The 15,674-nt window shown below is 36.9% G+C and overlaps 5 protein-coding genes across 6 annotated transcripts; 3 read left to right on the top strand and 2 right to left on the bottom strand.

Annotated features, from left to right (window-relative positions):
- The first annotated feature begins 881 nt into the window (after nucleotides 1-881).
- On the top strand, nucleotides 882-4,941 carry LOC105963749 (5'-3' exonuclease family protein). Its single transcript, XM_012988197.2, has 7 exons — nucleotides 882-1,269; nucleotides 1,676-1,852; nucleotides 1,943-2,113; nucleotides 2,202-2,630; nucleotides 2,719-2,848; nucleotides 2,938-3,410; nucleotides 4,473-4,941. Exons 1-7 carry the CDS (start codon nucleotides 1,075-1,077, stop codon nucleotides 4,710-4,712), a joined length of 1,815 nt encoding a protein of 604 aa, XP_012843651.2. The 5' UTR covers nucleotides 882-1,074; the 3' UTR covers nucleotides 4,713-4,941.
- A 579-nt stretch (nucleotides 4,942-5,520) lies between these two features.
- Nucleotides 5,521-7,622, top strand: LOC105963986 (uncharacterized). The gene is made up of 5 exons (XM_088815060.1): nucleotides 5,521-5,713; nucleotides 5,801-5,956; nucleotides 6,048-6,389; nucleotides 6,471-6,565; nucleotides 6,735-7,622. Exons 1-5 carry the CDS (start codon nucleotides 5,620-5,622, stop codon nucleotides 7,620-7,622), a joined length of 1,575 nt encoding a protein of 524 aa, XP_088671186.1. The 5' UTR covers nucleotides 5,521-5,619.
- Nucleotides 7,623-9,391: 1,769 nt separating this feature from the next.
- PFC1 (Ribosomal RNA adenine dimethylase family protein) lies at nucleotides 9,392-12,817 on the top strand. 2 transcript variants are annotated; one of them, XR_016029813.1, is made up of 11 exons: nucleotides 9,392-9,739; nucleotides 9,821-9,970; nucleotides 10,376-10,432; nucleotides 10,546-10,644; nucleotides 10,716-10,811; nucleotides 10,923-11,007; nucleotides 11,100-11,152; nucleotides 11,273-11,356; nucleotides 11,468-11,578; nucleotides 11,655-11,784; nucleotides 12,117-12,817. XR_016029813.1 is itself a non-coding variant. In XM_012988198.2 (10 exons), exons 1-10 carry the CDS (start codon nucleotides 9,494-9,496, stop codon nucleotides 11,718-11,720), a joined length of 1,047 nt encoding a protein of 348 aa, XP_012843652.2. In that variant the 5' UTR covers nucleotides 9,392-9,493; the 3' UTR covers nucleotides 11,721-11,876. The 2 variants fall into 2 exon arrangements, 1 of the variants encoding a protein (XP_012843652.2); XM_012988198.2 differs by lacking the exon at nucleotides 12,117-12,817 and having other exon boundaries at nucleotides 11,655-11,876.
- Nucleotides 12,034-12,650, bottom strand: LOC105963752 (AP2-like ethylene-responsive transcription factor SNZ). The gene has a single exon (XM_012988200.2). It carries the CDS (start codon nucleotides 12,648-12,650, stop codon nucleotides 12,123-12,125), a length of 528 nt encoding a protein of 175 aa, XP_012843654.2. The 3' UTR covers nucleotides 12,034-12,122.
- A 2-nt stretch (nucleotides 12,818-12,819) lies between the features above and the next one.
- LOC105963751 (Protein kinase superfamily protein) lies at nucleotides 12,820-15,100 on the bottom strand. The gene is made up of 9 exons (XM_012988199.2): nucleotides 14,877-15,100; nucleotides 14,516-14,669; nucleotides 14,320-14,410; nucleotides 14,147-14,221; nucleotides 13,960-14,048; nucleotides 13,739-13,857; nucleotides 13,371-13,511; nucleotides 13,170-13,246; nucleotides 12,820-13,064 (listed from the first exon to the last, which is right to left on the bottom strand). Exons 1-9 carry the CDS (start codon nucleotides 14,995-14,997, stop codon nucleotides 12,918-12,920), a joined length of 1,014 nt encoding a protein of 337 aa, XP_012843653.2. The 5' UTR covers nucleotides 14,998-15,100; the 3' UTR covers nucleotides 12,820-12,917.
- Nucleotides 15,101-15,674: the final 574 nt, after the last annotated feature.

Here is a 15,674-nt window from a genome sequence, read left to right on the forward strand (position 1 = left end):
CTAGTTCCAATGTTTTTTTTATTATATTAAATTTATGTGTTAACTCAAGTTAAATGGCGGCAATAATTAAATTAAATACCATTTGTAAATGGCGGCAACTAGTTAAACACCATTCACCACTAATATCATTTCAAATCAGGACTCGCACCGTCATCTCGTCGTCGAATAAGAATCGACTATCACACACTCACACAACAGTCATCGGAAAAGTAAATATGTGTTTGTAAATAACTTTTGGAGGATATGAACAGTAGTTTGTGGTTCACTTTGATTTGAGGGAGATATGATTGTGAATAGGTAAGTAATTCATGGAAGATGACCACCGAACATAACTAAGCTCTCTTCTTATATTATTCACTGTAAATTTTTCGTATGTGCATATTTTTTTGTCTAAGCACCGTAGCTTATAAGCTCTCCTTGTTGTTTGCACTGTATATTTTTCATGTGTATACACTTCTCTATGGAGTGCATCTTCATGTACTGATAATACTCTGTTTACGTCCTCTAAGTAAGTTATTCAATGTCGTCCCATAATCTATCAATGAGTTCATGAATGATAAACTTGTTTGTGCAGCGGTCATATAATCCAGTTAAAGGGCTCCAGGGACTATAAATAGTACCAAAATCCAATTAGAGGATTTTTAACAAAATAAAAAATATTATATATTCTATATTTGGTACCAAATATTTTTTAGGGAGCTCATGCTAATAATCCCTTGTAATACTTCATATATACATACTACTACAAATAGACTCGTAGCCTTATTGAATCGGGCCTGTTCATTTGTTTAAAAAACAAATACGGGTTTCAGTTAGGCCCAAATATTAGGAAAGGCCCGTATCCATCAACAACGGTTACTTTCCTTTCTAGTAATAAAAATAAAATAAAAAGAAAAAGAAAAAGAAAAGTAGAGAGAGAGAGAGAGAGAGAGAGAGAGAGAGAGAGAGAGAGAGTAAAAACGCTCCGTCTCTTCTTCATTAAAAATTTTACTTTGCCATGATCGTTCGGTAATCACTGGTTTTCTGTAAAAAAAAAAAAAAAAAAGCCCATCTTTTTTCTCTCTCACTGCTGCAATGGGCGTTGGAGGGCACTTTTGGGATTTGCTGAAACCCCATGCCAGTTTCGAAGGATTCGATTTCTTGAGGAACAAAAGGGTTGCGGTGGACTTGTCGTACTGGGTTGTCCAGCACGAGACCGCCATTAAAGGGCATGCTAGAAAACCTCACATCCGCCTCACCTTCTTCCGAACAGTCAATCTCTTCTCCAAGGTACAATTACTCTTCTACCCCTTGGTACAACCCTCTTATGCCCGTGTTAAGTTTTTACAATTTTCGAGCTCTTTTTCTTTTAGTTGTTAATAAGTGGATTTGAATTTGTTAGGGTTTTCCATTTGAATTTTGTGAGCGGGAGCTGTATTAATTTCCAAGGATACTTTTTTTTTTTTTGATAATTTCCAAGGATACTTATGAAATGGTTTTTAATCAGTCTAATACACACGTGCCAATTTTTGGGTGTGATTTTTTTTTTTTTTTTTTGTTCTTAATTGTTATGATATTAAATTGTTAGTAATTGGAGTGAGATTCATAACATTGGGCAAATTTTTTTATATTTTTTTGTTCTTGTGATGTTAAATTGGTAGTAATTGGAGTGAGATTCATAAAAAAAAATTTGCAGTTTGGAGCATACCCCGTTTTCGTACTCGACGGCACTCCATCGCCGCTAAAATCTCATGCGAGGATAGCGCGGTTTTTCAGATCATCGGGTATTGAATTGTCAAGCTTCCCCGAGGCGGAGGAGGGTGTATCAGTCGAAAGGAACAAAATGTTTACGAAATGTATTCAAGAATGTGTGGTGAGTTGTCAATCCTTGTTCGATTCTCCAAATTTTAGGATAATTTAAGACGCGTCTCGTAATTCGTTGTGTTTGTCTACTTTAATATAGGAACTGCTCGAACTACTTGGAATGCCTGTTCTAAAAGCAAAAGGGGAAGCCGAAGCACTCTGTGCGCAATTAAACCGACAAGGGCATGTCGATGCTTGTATTACTTCTGACAGCGATGCGTTTCTTTACGGTGCTCGTTGTGTTATCAAACGAATCCAACCCAACTCAAAAGTAAGTGGCTCTCGATATTTTTTTGATATTAGTCGTATTTTTGTTTCTTTCTTTCTCAATGATATATAATCATCGTAACTTGGTGCAGGAGCCATTCGAATGCTATAATATATCTGATATCGAAACCGGGCTTGGTCTCAAACGAAACCATTTAATAGCTATTTCTGTATTGGTCGGAAACGATCACGATTTAAATGGAATAACGGGAATTGGGCTCGACACTGCAGTTCGTTTCGTCAAACATTTCAGCGAAAACGAAGTACTCCACAGGTTGCATGAAGTAGCCGGGGCAGGCCCACTTGACATCCAACGAGATATCGTCGATCATGGGGGTAATTTCGTCTTTTCCGATGAAAAATCACCCAAACCGAAATTAGCTCATTGTTCCCACTGTGGCCATCCAGGCAACAAGAAAGCCCATCTCAAGTTTCCGTGCGAAAACTGCAATTCGCCACTTGGCGAGAGCTGCTTGAAGAAACCGGTGGGATTCAAATGTTTCTGTTCGTCGTGTGATTCGGTATTTACACAAACACTTCTTTTCTTATTCCTATGAAGAAAAAAAAATCTTTTGGATTTTAAATTTTTTATTTATTTTTGGATGGCAGAACAGGAAAGTGAAAGCAAAGAAGAAAAACGCGAGCTGGCAGATGGCAGTTTGTCGAAAGATTTCATCACAGAAGAATTTTCCGAACGATGAAATTCTAAAAATGTACATGAGCAATAATCACGGGATTGGTATGTTGCAATTGCATTAATTTACGATTTCGCCATTTGCATATTTTACGGATGGACTATTTATTTATTATTTATTATTTTTTTGGCAGATGATGAGATGCATATAAGATGGGAAATCCCACGAACAGAAATGCTGGTCGATTACCTAACGTATCAGCAAAACTGGGAGCCATCTTATATTAGACAAAGATTACTTCAGATGCTATCGACTATATATTTACGAAATATGCCCTCGGATCCGACAAATAATAACTTGCTATATGGACAATACGAGTTTCATAGTATTCAGCGTGTTAAAGTTAGATACGGGCACGAATCCTATGTTGTCAACTGGAAGAAAGCTTCTACAGTTTCGAGTGGTGCAGTGTGTGCAGTTCCTGAAGAATTTATTGCACGTGAAGATTGTGTTGAGCTCGACGAATCTCTTGATTTGATGGAGGAGGAGAGTGAAGTTCCTTATGTTCATATTGATGAAGGGAGCTGTTTTTTGTCGACTGATGAAGATATTGAGCTTGTGAAAAAGGCTTTTCCCGAAAAGGCTAGCCAATTTATCAAAGAAAAGGTCGGATCTCTCTCTCTCTCTCTCTCTCTCTCTCTCTCTCTCTCTCTCTCTCTCTCTCTCTCTCTCTCTCTCTCTCTCTCTCTCTCTCTCTCTCTCTCTCTCTCTCTCTCTCTCTCTCTCTCTCTCTCTCTCTCTCTCTCTCTCTCTCTCTCTCTCTCTCTCTCTCTCTCTCTCTCTCTCTCTCTCTCTCTCTCTCTCTCTCTCTCTCTCTCTCTCTCTCTCTCTCTCTCTCTCTCTCTCTCTCTCTCTCTCTCTCTCTCTCTCTCTCTCTCTCTCTCTCTCTCTCTCTCTCTCTCTCTCTCTCTCTCTCTCTCTCTCTCTCTCTCTCTCTCTCTCTCTCTCTCTCTCTCTCTCTCTCTCTCTCTCTCTCTCTCTCTCTCTCTCTCTCTCTCTCTCTCTCTCTCTCTCTCTCTCTCTCTCTCTCTCTCTCTCTCTCTCTCTCTCTCTCTCTCTCTCTCTCTCTCTCTCTCTCTCTCTCTCTCTCTCTCTCTCTCTCTCTCTCTCTCTCTCTCTCTCTCTCTCTCTCTCTCTCTCTCTCTCTCTCTCTCTCTCTCTCTCTCTCTCTCTCTCTCTCTCTCTCTCTCTCTCTCTCTCTCTCTCTCTCTCTCTCTCTCTCTCTCTCTCTCTCTCTCTCTCTCTCTCTCTCTCTCTCTCTCTCTCTCTCTCTCTCTCTCTCTCTCTCTCTCTCTCTCTCTCTCTCTCTCTCTCTCTCTCTCTCTCTCTCTCTCTCTCTCTCTCTCTCTCTCTCTCTCTCTCTCTCTCTCTCTCTCTCTCTCTCTCTCTCTCTCTCTCTCTCTCTCTCTCTCTCTCTCTCTCTCTCTCTCTCTCTCTCTCTCTCTCTCTCTCTCTCTCTCTCTCTCTCTCTCTCTCTCTCTCTCTCTCTCTCTCTCACTCTCTCTCTCTCTCTCTCTCTCTCTCTCTCTCTCTCTCTCTCTCTCTCTCTCTCTCTCTCTCTCTCTCTCTCTCTCTCTCTCTCTCTCTCTCTCTCTCTCTCTCTCACACACACACACACACACGCGCGCGCGCACTAACTTACTTACGCAGTTGTGTATAATGTGATAGGAATTGAAAGAGATGAAATCAAGAAAGAAGAAATCGAAGATGAGTTGTGAAGTAAAAACGCCTGAAAAAACGGGATCATCACAGACGAGTATAACGGAGTTTTATCGTTCGACGAAAGGCGTTAAGGCTGAGGAGAATGTAGATAAGACTAGTGTTGTTGGTTCGTCTTCTAAAGGCAAAAGGAATAGTTCGAGTTCGACATTTTCAAAGTCTGCGAGGCGCCGTCTTTTATTTGGTTAATTACTTAATTCAGTTTAAGCTCATTAGTCACACTCTGTAAATTCAATAGTTTTCTTTTTACTCTCTTTTTTTTTTCTTTTTCTTTTTTTTTAATTAGCAATTTAATTTGCTGTAATTGGATAATAATACATGAAAGAATCTAAATAGCGTGCATGGTTGTGTAATTATTGACTTGTGCCATATGACATGCAATAACTAGAAATTAATGCAGAATCTTGGTTAGTAATCACGCGCTGTAACCTTTTCTCTGTATTTCCATTTTTTTTCTTTGGGTAAATTACGGGCATCTGATGTAAGGTTAAATTACAAAAAAACCCCTTTATGTTTAGGTAATTATAATAATTCTTCAACTATGAATATTCTTACACGTCCACTAAGGAGTGGTGTCAAATTTAATAGAATATTCTAGATTATGTGAAATATTCTTCAGTTTGTATCCATTTTACCCTATTCGAACTTCACATTTTAAAACAAGATAATCATAAAATGTGTCTCTTGACTCATAAATATCAGATTGTGGTGCAACAAAAACTGCATTTTTGCACAAAACGAGTACAAACTAGACAACATTCCACAGAATCTAGAAGATTACATTGAATTTGACATCTTAGAATGGATGCGTAAGAAAAGACTCATAGTTGAGGGGATGATTGTAATTATCCAAACATTAGGGGTTTTTTCGTAATTTGACCTTACCTCAGGAGGTGGCTGTAATTTACCCTATATAAAATCATATACAGAATGGGTTATTTCTAATATAAACCATTCTCTAGTCATATATACACAAAAGGTATAAGTCATTTACTCTCTCTCTCTCTCTCTCTCTCTCTCTCTCTCTCTCTCTCTCTCTCTCTCTCTCTCTCTGATTGTTTATTATTTGTGACATCTTAAGTGAGAGTTAGAATCTATGGGAACCAAAGGAATATGTATCCTAGTTGTGAATGATGATATTACATGCAAGAACATTGTGTCTGAGATGCTCCAACACTGCAATTTTCAAGGTATCTTTTCTTTTTCTTCTTTTTTCTTCTCTTTTTATCTAAATTTTTATTAAATTTTTTAATTTTTAATTTTCTTCTTTAAATTAGTATTGCATATTGGAGGTGTATTGGATGTTGTAAATGCAATATGGGAGGCAAAAGAAACACTTGACCTTGTCCTAACAAATGCTCACAAGTTAGAATCAGATGATGGCTCTCTAATTGTACAACACATTCAGAAAAAACTCAATCTTCCTATCATATGTAAGTTTAATTTTATTAATTCTTACAAATTAATCATTAAAAGAAAACATGACAAATGATTAATTAATTATTTATTTTGCTACACTTGCAGTGATGTGTTCCGATAAGAAGAAGATAGCGCCGAAAGGCGGCCAACAGCTTAGTTTCGCTGCGTACGATTTAAAGGGTTTGAGCAGAAACGACGTTAATGATCTTTGGCAATTTGCGTTAGAGAAAGAGAAAAATAAAATGGTGGGAAATTTCGAAGAAGATGAAGAAAATGTCGAAACGAACAAGACTTGTTCGCCTATCGATGAAGCAGTGAAAAAACGGATAAACGAGAAAGATGATGTCAGCGAAGATGAAACCCCTGTCGCAAAGAAACCGAGGGTCGTTTGGACTATTGAAATGCATCAAAAATTCCTTGAAGCTATTGAGTTTTTAGGATATGAGAGTAAGATCATGTTTCTTTTTATTAAAATTGAATTATTGTTAATATTTTTTTTTTAATTTAAATATTTTTGGTGGCAAACAGAGGCGGTTCCGAAGAAAATCGTCGAAGTTATGGGTGTTCCGGGGCTTACTAGAGAGAATGTTGCCAGCCATTTACAGGTTTTTTATTTAGTTAAATTAAAATAATGATTTATTTGTTTTTAAATATTTAAACAAATAAGAAAATAATGTTTTGGAATTAAAAAAAAAAAAAAGGAAATGGAAGAAGAGCATGAACTAGAAAATCTGTATATTTAATGTTGGAGTTTTATTTAAACCATTAAGGAAAAAGATTTCATAAAAAACAAAAATCGAAATTAAATATAAATCGAAAATCTCCGAATCTATTGCAATAATGATTATAATTAATACTAATACCATTGTGCAGAAATTTCGAGGCGGAATGAAACGAGCTCAAGAAACGGCCCTCGGTTCACTTGCTGTAAGAAACGAATTCAAGAGCTTATGTGATAATATGCAGTCGACTTCTTCATCGAGGCTCGATTATTGGAATACGAATCTGATTGAACCTAATCTACATCGAAGTTCGTATAATTTTTCTTCTACTGCCAAACAATGCCTTGGCAGAAAAGATTACACATATCGAATTGGAGTCGACAATTTGCGGAATCAAAATTACCGCCCTAATAAGCTCCAACTGTCTCGTAACTTCAGAATATACGGCGATCAAATGAGAAACGTGCTCCTAAGCGTAGGGCAAAACGGTTCTTCTCCGTGTACGGGCAATAGTAAAAATCAGCCTGGCGTTAGCAAATTTGTCGGATACAGATTGGCTAGTGACGGAAACTCCATCGATTTCGGACAAAAACTCGAGCATTCAGACAACAACGCCGAAGATGCTGTTCTGTTCAAGAATATTATATCTGAAAACGACGATAAAGATTCTTCGAACATGCAGCCTACGAATAACGATATTTTGGGCCATAACGAATCGTTAATATTCCCATGCGAACAAGATTTCTCGACGAATTCGACGGCATTTTCGGAGGGAGGAATTATTACAGAACAGTATCATTGTTCTTCATCGCCATTGCCAGAGATTCTACATTGTTTTGATGATTTTGTTGATCAAGGGGGGATTATTGATGATGATATGCTTACAGGAACAGAAGCCACGTGTCATGAATTTGATTGGTCAGAATTTGATGATGCCCTCTTTAAGAATGATGATTAGCCATCCACCAAGCAAGCATGTGAATATAATAGTATTTTTTTTTTCTTGCAAATTTATTTGATTGGATTATAGTATTAGTATCATTTAGAAATGGCTGCAGATATTTGCAAGACGAAAATTACTAAGTGCAAGACCTTACTTCATGCAAGACCAAAATATAAATAAATTTACTAAGATCAAGACTGGAAATTACAAATATAACCCCAATAATAATTTAGATATTATTAATTTAAATTAAGTTAATTGCTATTGCAAGACAAAAAAAAATACAAAAAAAAGAATAAAAAAAAAAAGAAAAAAGAGAGGGAACTCACTCACCCAACAAAACACCAACATCTTCTTCTTCACCCTCATTCTACACATTTTTTTCCACAAAAAAATCTTCCATATTCTCCAAAACCCTTATCACATAAAACCCTCAAATCTTACTAAAACTTGAAAAGAAGGACATTATGGATACACAAGACATAAATATGGAGGATTCTAAGGTCGAAGAACACAAAGAGGTAAGAAATATTGTACTTTGTGATCGTTTTTCTCGTTTTTCGCACCTCATTTCACGTACAAAAAATCGACATGTACAGGTCGAAATATCAGCTTTATATCGACACTGCAGTGTCGAAAATATCAAAATAATTCGACACTCATTAACTGTCGAATTATATTGAAATTATCGACATTCTGGTGTCGATATTAAGCGGATATTTCGACGCCAGTGTGTCGAAATTTTTCCAAAAAAACGACAAGTACAGGTCGATTTTTGTAAAACCGCAACTCCTTCAACAATAGTGCTACAATCGAACCCTAGAATCATCAACTATGTTCTAAAACGACTTGAATTCATTATTCTAACAATAAAATCATATTTATCACATTTATTTTTCAAAAAAAAAATTAATTCAAAAAGTAATTTTTACTTGTTTTTCGTGAGATTGTTGTGGCGGGGTTGGGGCAACAACGGAGTTCAACGGCGACGGGCGACGGCGGTGGACTTCAACGGCGACGGCGACGACGACGGGGCGACGGCGACGGGGCGGCGAGCGACGGGGCGACGAACGGTTTTTTGCTGCAATTGATTTTTTTAGTTTTCTTCAATCTTCCCTCCTCGTTTTGATTTTGTCAATTCAATTTCTTTTTTCTTTTTGTTTTATTAATTTTTGTTTAAATTGGTCTTGCAAAAGAAAATTAATAAAATAATTTTTTTTTGTTTGTATTTTATTAAGGTTATTATAGTCTTTTTATACTGAATTTAATAAAAAAAATTAAATTGGTCTTGCACTAAGTAAATTTCGTCTTGCAAATAGTCGCTGCCTTTAGAAATTTATTAGAGTAGAGTTGCTTTAGGTTAGGGTCGAGTCGAGTCGAACGCACAGTTGCTTAAGCTTAGTTGAATTTCTTATCAAGTTTCCGAAATTGTATTTAAGCTTGGTTCGATAATCAATCAATCACATTGAGCTTGAATGAACTTTAATTGAACCGAACACTAATCGTGTTTGGTAATTGAGCTCAAGTTCGATCCGAGAGTTTCAGAGATTATCAAATAAAAAAAAGTGTTCAAAATCGGCTCGTTATAAACATAAACGGAGTTTCAATGAGTTTTTAACGAACTATCTTGAATCGAATTTTTATTTTTTAAGCTAAAAATGATTTTTTTTTTCAATATTAGTAGTGTACACACACTTCACTTTATAGGCCAAAAATAAGGATAAATTACAATACCCCCTGAGGTAAGATCTATTTACGAAAACCCCCCTTATTGTTACATAATTACATCCACCCTGCAATTTTTAGATTTCTTACATTTACGCCCTTTTGCAAGGGACTCTGTAAGAAATTCAATTTGCTGCAGTTTGTGAGCCACCATAACTACAATGAACAGCCTCTTCCATTCCGCCCCTCCACCATTTCCAATTACCCACATCAGAGCCTCAACTTCGCCGCCGGTGCACGATAGCCTCGCCGCCGCGTCCACCGGCAAACCCCCGAGAACACCCTCCCGCAAATTATCCACCAGCACAACCTCCAAAAGGAAACCCAAAGTCCAAGAAGATGATTACCGTTCTACTCTCGAAGCCCTCAATTCCAAAGGCCGGTTTCCCAGAAAATCCCTCGGCCAGGTACCAAATTGCGCTCTTTTATTTTCCATAAAAATGGTTTCTTTATCCATTTTCTTGAATTGGGGTTTTTTTTTTTATTAGCACTATATGTTGGATGGTTCAGTAAATGATGAGCTGGTTGCGGCGGCGAACGTGAAAGAAGGCGATACGGTGCTCGAAATCGGACCGGGCACCGGTTCTTTGACTAATGTTATAGTCAACGCCGGTGCTACTGTTCTTGCTATTGAAAAGGTCTTACATTTTATTTTTACATAAATTTGTTGTCACAATTTTATCAGTCTTAATTCAGCTCAGAATGTAGCTTGTTTTGATTTTCGTTTGATGGTCGGAATTTTTCCCGATTTCACCGTTGTTGTTCTTTATCATGTTCTTTATCATGTGCAGCTAGTTATGTTACCTCGATTACATAATATTTTCTCTCGGTCCCAACTCGGTGAAAACGTGTTAAATTATTAACTCGATAATTTAATAATTCGCTAAATTAATAGAATTTCCCTAATCCCGACTGTATTAATTTATAGAAGTTTAATTGTACCTGCTTTCGGTAACTAAATAAAGAAGGTCGAATTCGAAACGAGCTTCGAACTCAGATGTTAATCTTGCGATTGATTACATTTTGCTGTATAAAATTTTCAGGACCCGTATATGGCAGCACTAGTGAGAGAACGCTTTGCCGGATTAGGATGCGTGGAGGTACTGCGTTACCTCTATCGAAATTATCGGCACATGATATATATATTTTTCTGCTTGCTATTCCCCCGATAATTCGATCGACTGAAGTAACGTAATATCGCTTCAACATATAGGTTCTGGAAAAGGATTTTACGAGATTCGATTTATGCGCACATATGTCGTCGATATTGCCTAAAGAAACCCCTACCGATGGAAATTCGTCCCTTGCAAAGGTTAGCAGTGTGCTATCGTCTATCGACAACAAGGGTTCGTTTTTTATATCTCGATTTTTTTTTTCGGTCAGGTGGTTGCGAATATACCTTTCAACATAAGTACTGATGTGGTGAAACAACTTCTTCCAATGGGAGACGTTTTCTCTGAAGTTGTTCTTTTACTTCAGGTGTGCAATTTCGTAATCCATCTGAAATTACAATTTCGCCCCTCAAAAATAACAGCTGTTCGAGTCAAATAATTTGGCAACCGTACTTATGTGCTGACATGGAAATTACAGGATGAAGCGGCATTGCGATTGGTCGGTTCTTCTTTAGATTCATCGGATTATCGGCCCATCAATATTTTTGTGAACTTCTATTCAGGTGAAATAATTATTGTTTGTACTTTTTACGGCCGTTTCCAAATATGTTAACCTGGAATTTTTTTCCTCGGGAATTAACTTATTACTCGTCAGATCCCGAATACAAAATTAAGGTTTCAAGAACAAGCTTCTTCCCCCAACCTAAAGTAAGTCGTTCGTCGTACGTGCATGCTTAAAAATACATATAATTTTTCAAGTAATTCGTTTAAATCCTTAATAATGAGCTTAAACTCTTCACTTATCGGGTAATTTTCCGTTCGTGTTAGGTCGATGCAGCTATTGTTTCGTTCAAACTAAAGCAAACGGTTGATTATCCTCGTGTTTCCTCCATTAAAAGCTTCTTCTCGATGGTAATTAAGTCGTTCGTGAATTTTTAAGCACAACTATTAGTGCTTCATCATGCCAACTTATTATTTATTTATTTATCTATTTATTATTATTATTATTATTATTATTATTAGGTAAATTCTGCATTTAACGGGAAACGTAAAATGTTGAGGAAATCGCTACAGCATATATGTTCTCCATCGGATATTGAAGCAGCTCTATGTGCTGCTGATCTTCTTCCCACTGTAAGCTTCGATTTCCGAGCCTCGTTTTTTTTTACAATTTTTTTATTATTCACTTCTTTTGAATTGTTTTTTACAGTCGAGACCGGAAGAACTCACGTTAGAAGATTTTGTAAGATTGCACAACCTGTTAGTGAAGATATAGCTGATTAAATCAGTTTATTTTGTACTATTCCGAGCGAAGTACACCGAGTATGTAGATTCGAATGGTACTATTGCTGTATTGTATTGCCTTAAACTTGTTCGTAATTATCGAGACGCATTCATTCCGGGATGTACATGAAGTTTTGTTTCCTTATTACATTCATAATCTTCATTGTTTTGTAAATTGGCGGAGTTCGATTCGGGAATTTTCGATTTTGGAATGTAGGGTTTCATTTTGAATTTCGAAAATTTTCAGTTTTGGTATTTTTGTTTATGTTTTTTTGTTTCTGCAAATGGATTTAAAAAAACAAATCTGCAATTGCTAATTCTTTTTAATTATCAAAAAAAATTGCTAATTATTATTTATTTTATCGGAATTAATTAAAATTGAAAACAGATATTTTCAGGCATGGAACTGATAAATTAGATCAAGAGATCTCAACCTAGCCCGAATAGGATCAAAATCCGCCGCCGCAGCACCGCCGCCTATCACGCCCTTATTCACATAGCTCCGTCGCTGCTCCGCCGCCGCCACCGAAGAAGGCGAGAGCCGCCTCTTCGGCCTTTTGTTCTGTATAAAGCACTCCCTCATCCTCGACTCGACCTTCTCAACAGTAGTAGCGTCCCTCGAGTTCTGCTCTTCCTCTTCTCCGTCGCCCATCTGCATTGGCTCGCCGCCGCCGCCCACGGCTGACGAAACCGAGTTTTCAGGCCGTGCGATTGGGAACGCGGCGTGCTGCGGCGGCGGCGGAAGTTGTCCACCGGTGAGGAATTGAGAGAGACGGTGGTTCGCCGAACGGAGGGCGGATTGAATTTGGAGGAGCTGCGATGGATCCGCGGTGGTCGGAATTTGCTTCGCCATTAGGGTTGCCTGCTCCAAAGCGGCGACCAAATCTCCGGCTACTGCTGACGTGTCCATTTCCACCTCCATTGCGTGTGTTTGTGTGTGTCACGATATTTACTGTTTCTCGCGAATATTTCTCTATTTAAGAGAAGAGCCCCAAAAACGCGTTTACAAAACACGACTCTCATTTAATTTTTTTCAAGATTTCATTTCATTAAGAACTTGTAAAAATGGGATAATTTGCATTGGACAAAGCTTTTCACAAACACAAAGAAAACCATAACATTTACAAATGGAGAAAATTTCGACAATTTTTATCATACAAACATTACCAAAAAAAAAAAAAAAACGAGGCTAAGCTTTCAACATCCTTAAATAATCATCGATTATTGACATGGCAGACGAACGATAACCGGAACCGAATAAATTGTAATGATTCAAATAGTGATACAGCAAGTACAAATCCCTCCTTTCCTCCAAACCATCTTGTTTTGGCATCACCTGATTTACGAAAATACCCCCGAATCTTAATTTCGAAAAAAATGTACATTATTTTATGCAAGAATTAAAAAAAAAAGAGAGAGAGAGAGAATTAATTTAGGTTACCTCATAGTATGCAGTGTAGAATGATCCTCCGAATCCAGCACACCACGACATTCCAAATTCCGCCTCGTTATGCCCGTCTATAATGACATATGCACGTATTTGTTTCGAGATTTTTCGAGTTTTTTTTATATGCATTATTATTATTATTATTATTTTTTCATTCCTATTATTTAAAAAAAAAAAAAAAAAAAGATATCTTACAGTAGCAAGCAGGGTCGAGTATGACAGGTTCGCCGGTTTTGTCTGAACTGATATTCCCACTCCATAAATCTCCGTGTAATAAGCAAGGCTCGATTACGGCACCATCGAATAAAGGTGCCATGTTTTTCACAAGCCTTTGTCCTTAACAATACAAGTACATATAATTGGTAAAACTTCGTAATTAACACGAACACAAAACATATTAAGATTAACTAGAATCGTCGATCTCGAAAAAACTACCACATAGTTCGTTAAGTTTCTTTAGAAAGATAGACATTGATTACTAAATAAAGGGTATTTATAGCTCTCGTAAATCATAAACATTCCGTTACCGATTTAAAAAAAAATAAAAAATAAATAAAAATTACCTTTTTCGTAAATTAAGGAATCGCCATATTGTTGTTTTACCAACTCCAATTGATAGCCTAACCTGTGCACTCCATAAAACTCGATCCAATCTGATGTCCACGTGTTTATCTGTGGAGTACTGCAACAGGAACATTATCGAGACGAAATCATCTAAGGCCTCGTTTGGTCGGTAAGATAACCTATGATTAATTAAATATATTTCCGTGCTTTTAAAAGATACCTTCCAATTGTGTTATCAACGTCAAAACCAAAGCCGTTTACCGATTTTCCAGCTTTATGCATCTCAGCTAGCTTCCGTCCTAGTGCCGACTAAGAAAAACTGGTGAAAAAGTCAAAATCGCTAAACGGGAAATATAACATAACCGAAATAAATTTACGGAAAAAAATAGAAGATTTAGGGTCCTCACTTGACTCCCCCTCGATGCACCAAATTCGATAAATTCCATTATTATGTACGAGCCACCTGTCGGTAAAGGTCCAACCTTTTCACAAGCAAAAAAAACATTCACTTACCTTAAACGAAAGCTACATCAAGAAAAAAAAAATGAAAAATGAAAAAAAGAGGACATAATTTGCTAACCTTAAACGGTTTAGGAACGCGTATGGATCGAGTTTCGAACATGGCATTAAGGCCTAAAGCCTCTCCCTCAAACATCGACTCTCCAATACTCCTATTAACACTTTTTATTAATTAAACTCATTTGCCGGAAAATCGTTCAACGAGTTTCGTAATCGAAATGCATATATATAAAATCTTTAAACAAAACTATTTGTACCTATTTGTTTTGACGAAAAACGAGCCGATATCAGTGTCGTAACGACTAGCGCGATTAATGCAACCGCCGCCGATCGGACGAATGCCGGTTATTTTATTCGCCTTTCCTTCGGTTAGGATCCATTCTCGAACCGGATCTTCGCTCATTGAGGCCACTATTAATTTGCAATTTTATTATTTTTACAAGATTTAAATGTACAAGTATCAATGGGATAACTGAAATAGGGTAGAAATTTACAAGTTTTTTTTGTAATAAACAGACAGTAACCTTAAAATCTCAGAAAATAAACTGAATTTCAATTTTCAACAGTAAACTGAATTTCAAAGAGAGAAGAGTCTATTCGTTCAATATTAGCACTTACTAGAAAGGGGTTTGAATTTGTTGACTGGAAATCGGAGACAAGGCGGCGGCGGCGGAGGCGGCGGAGAAAGAGAGGGAATGCGGGCGGAGAAGGAGAGGAGTCCGACGTCTGCCGCCACCATTTTCTTAGCAACTCCGGAACCAAGAAAATCTCTCAGCTGTTTCTCTTCTGCTTTTTTATTGGCTCATTATTTATCAATATATATATAATATAAAATATTTTACACCGCATGAATTTTCGGAAATTATTTTTTATAATTTATTTAAATGATTTTATATATAAGATAAAAAAAAAATTATAAATTATTTAATGAGTTTCATTATCGTATAATCTAAATATTTCAATTTTTAACATCTTATAAAGTTTAAGAGCTAATAAAACTCTTTGGGAAAATTCTAGTTTTCACCCCTCAGATTTGAACCGATTTCACATTCGGTCCCAATGTTCATAAAAAACACATTTGATCCCCCATGTTTCAAAAATTGAACACTTTTAGTCCTTTTCGTGACTTCTTCAATTCTCTATTAGTACTAACGGCGTCAAGCATGTACCCCTCACCGCCTTAACTGACGGACTAACAGTAAAATGACGAAAATGACCAAAAGTGTGAAATTATTGAAACTCGAGAGACCAAAAGGGGTTTTTTGTGAACATAAAGGACCAAATATGAAATTTATGCAAACTTGAGGGGTGAAAACTATAATTTTTCCAAAATTCTTTAACTAAGTTTAGCCAATTCTAGCTCCATTTAGGACACATTTGTTCAACAACCAACTATACATTTGCAGAAGCACACAA

This window comes from Erythranthe guttata, chromosome 2, assembly GCF_056151865.1.
Source record: "Erythranthe guttata isolate IM_541 chromosome 2, IM_541, whole genome shotgun sequence".
NCBI classification, from domain to species: Eukaryota; Viridiplantae; Streptophyta; class Magnoliopsida; order Lamiales; family Phrymaceae; genus Erythranthe; species Erythranthe guttata.

Excerpts from the sequence above, each read along its gene's own strand:
- LOC105963749 (XM_012988197.2), top strand. The coding sequence starts at position 1,075 with ATGGGCGTTGGAGGGCACTTTTGGGATTTGCTGAAACCCCATGCCAGT. Across the intron at positions 1,270-1,675 it reads CAGTCAATCTCTTCTCCAAG|TTTGGAGCATACCCCGTTTT; the intron begins GTACAATTACTC and ends AAAAATTTGCAG. Across the intron at positions 1,853-1,942 it reads AATGTATTCAAGAATGTGTG|GAACTGCTCGAACTACTTGG; the intron begins GTGAGTTGTCAA and ends ACTTTAATATAG.
- LOC105963986 (XM_088815060.1), top strand. The coding sequence starts at position 5,620 with ATGGGAACCAAAGGAATATGTATCCTAGTTGTGAATGATGATATTACA. Across the intron at positions 5,714-5,800 it reads CCAACACTGCAATTTTCAAG|TATTGCATATTGGAGGTGTA; the intron begins GTATCTTTTCTT and ends TCTTTAAATTAG. Across the intron at positions 5,957-6,047 it reads ACTCAATCTTCCTATCATAT|TGATGTGTTCCGATAAGAAG; the intron begins GTAAGTTTAATT and ends CTACACTTGCAG.
- PFC1 (XM_012988198.2), top strand. The coding sequence starts at position 9,494 with ATGAACAGCCTCTTCCATTCCGCCCCTCCACCATTTCCAATTACCCAC. Across the intron at positions 9,971-10,375 it reads CTGTTCTTGCTATTGAAAAG|GACCCGTATATGGCAGCACT; the intron begins GTCTTACATTTT and ends TAAAATTTTCAG. Across the intron at positions 11,153-11,272 it reads GCTTCTTCCCCCAACCTAAA|GTCGATGCAGCTATTGTTTC; the intron begins GTAAGTCGTTCG and ends CGTTCGTGTTAG.
- LOC105963752 (XM_012988200.2), bottom strand. The coding sequence starts at position 12,650 with ATGGAGGTGGAAATGGACACGTCAGCAGTAGCCGGAGATTTGGTCGCC.
- LOC105963751 (XM_012988199.2), bottom strand. The coding sequence starts at position 14,997 with ATGGTGGCGGCAGACGTCGGACTCCTCTCCTTCTCCGCCCGCATTCCC. Across the intron at positions 14,049-14,146 it reads GTGCATCGAGGGGGAGTCAA|TCGGCACTAGGACGGAAGCT; the intron begins GTGAGGACCCTA and ends AGTTTTTCTTAG. Across the intron at positions 13,247-13,370 it reads ACTCGACCCTGCTTGCTACT|ACGGGCATAACGAGGCGGAA; the intron begins GTAAGATATCTT and ends ATGTCATTATAG.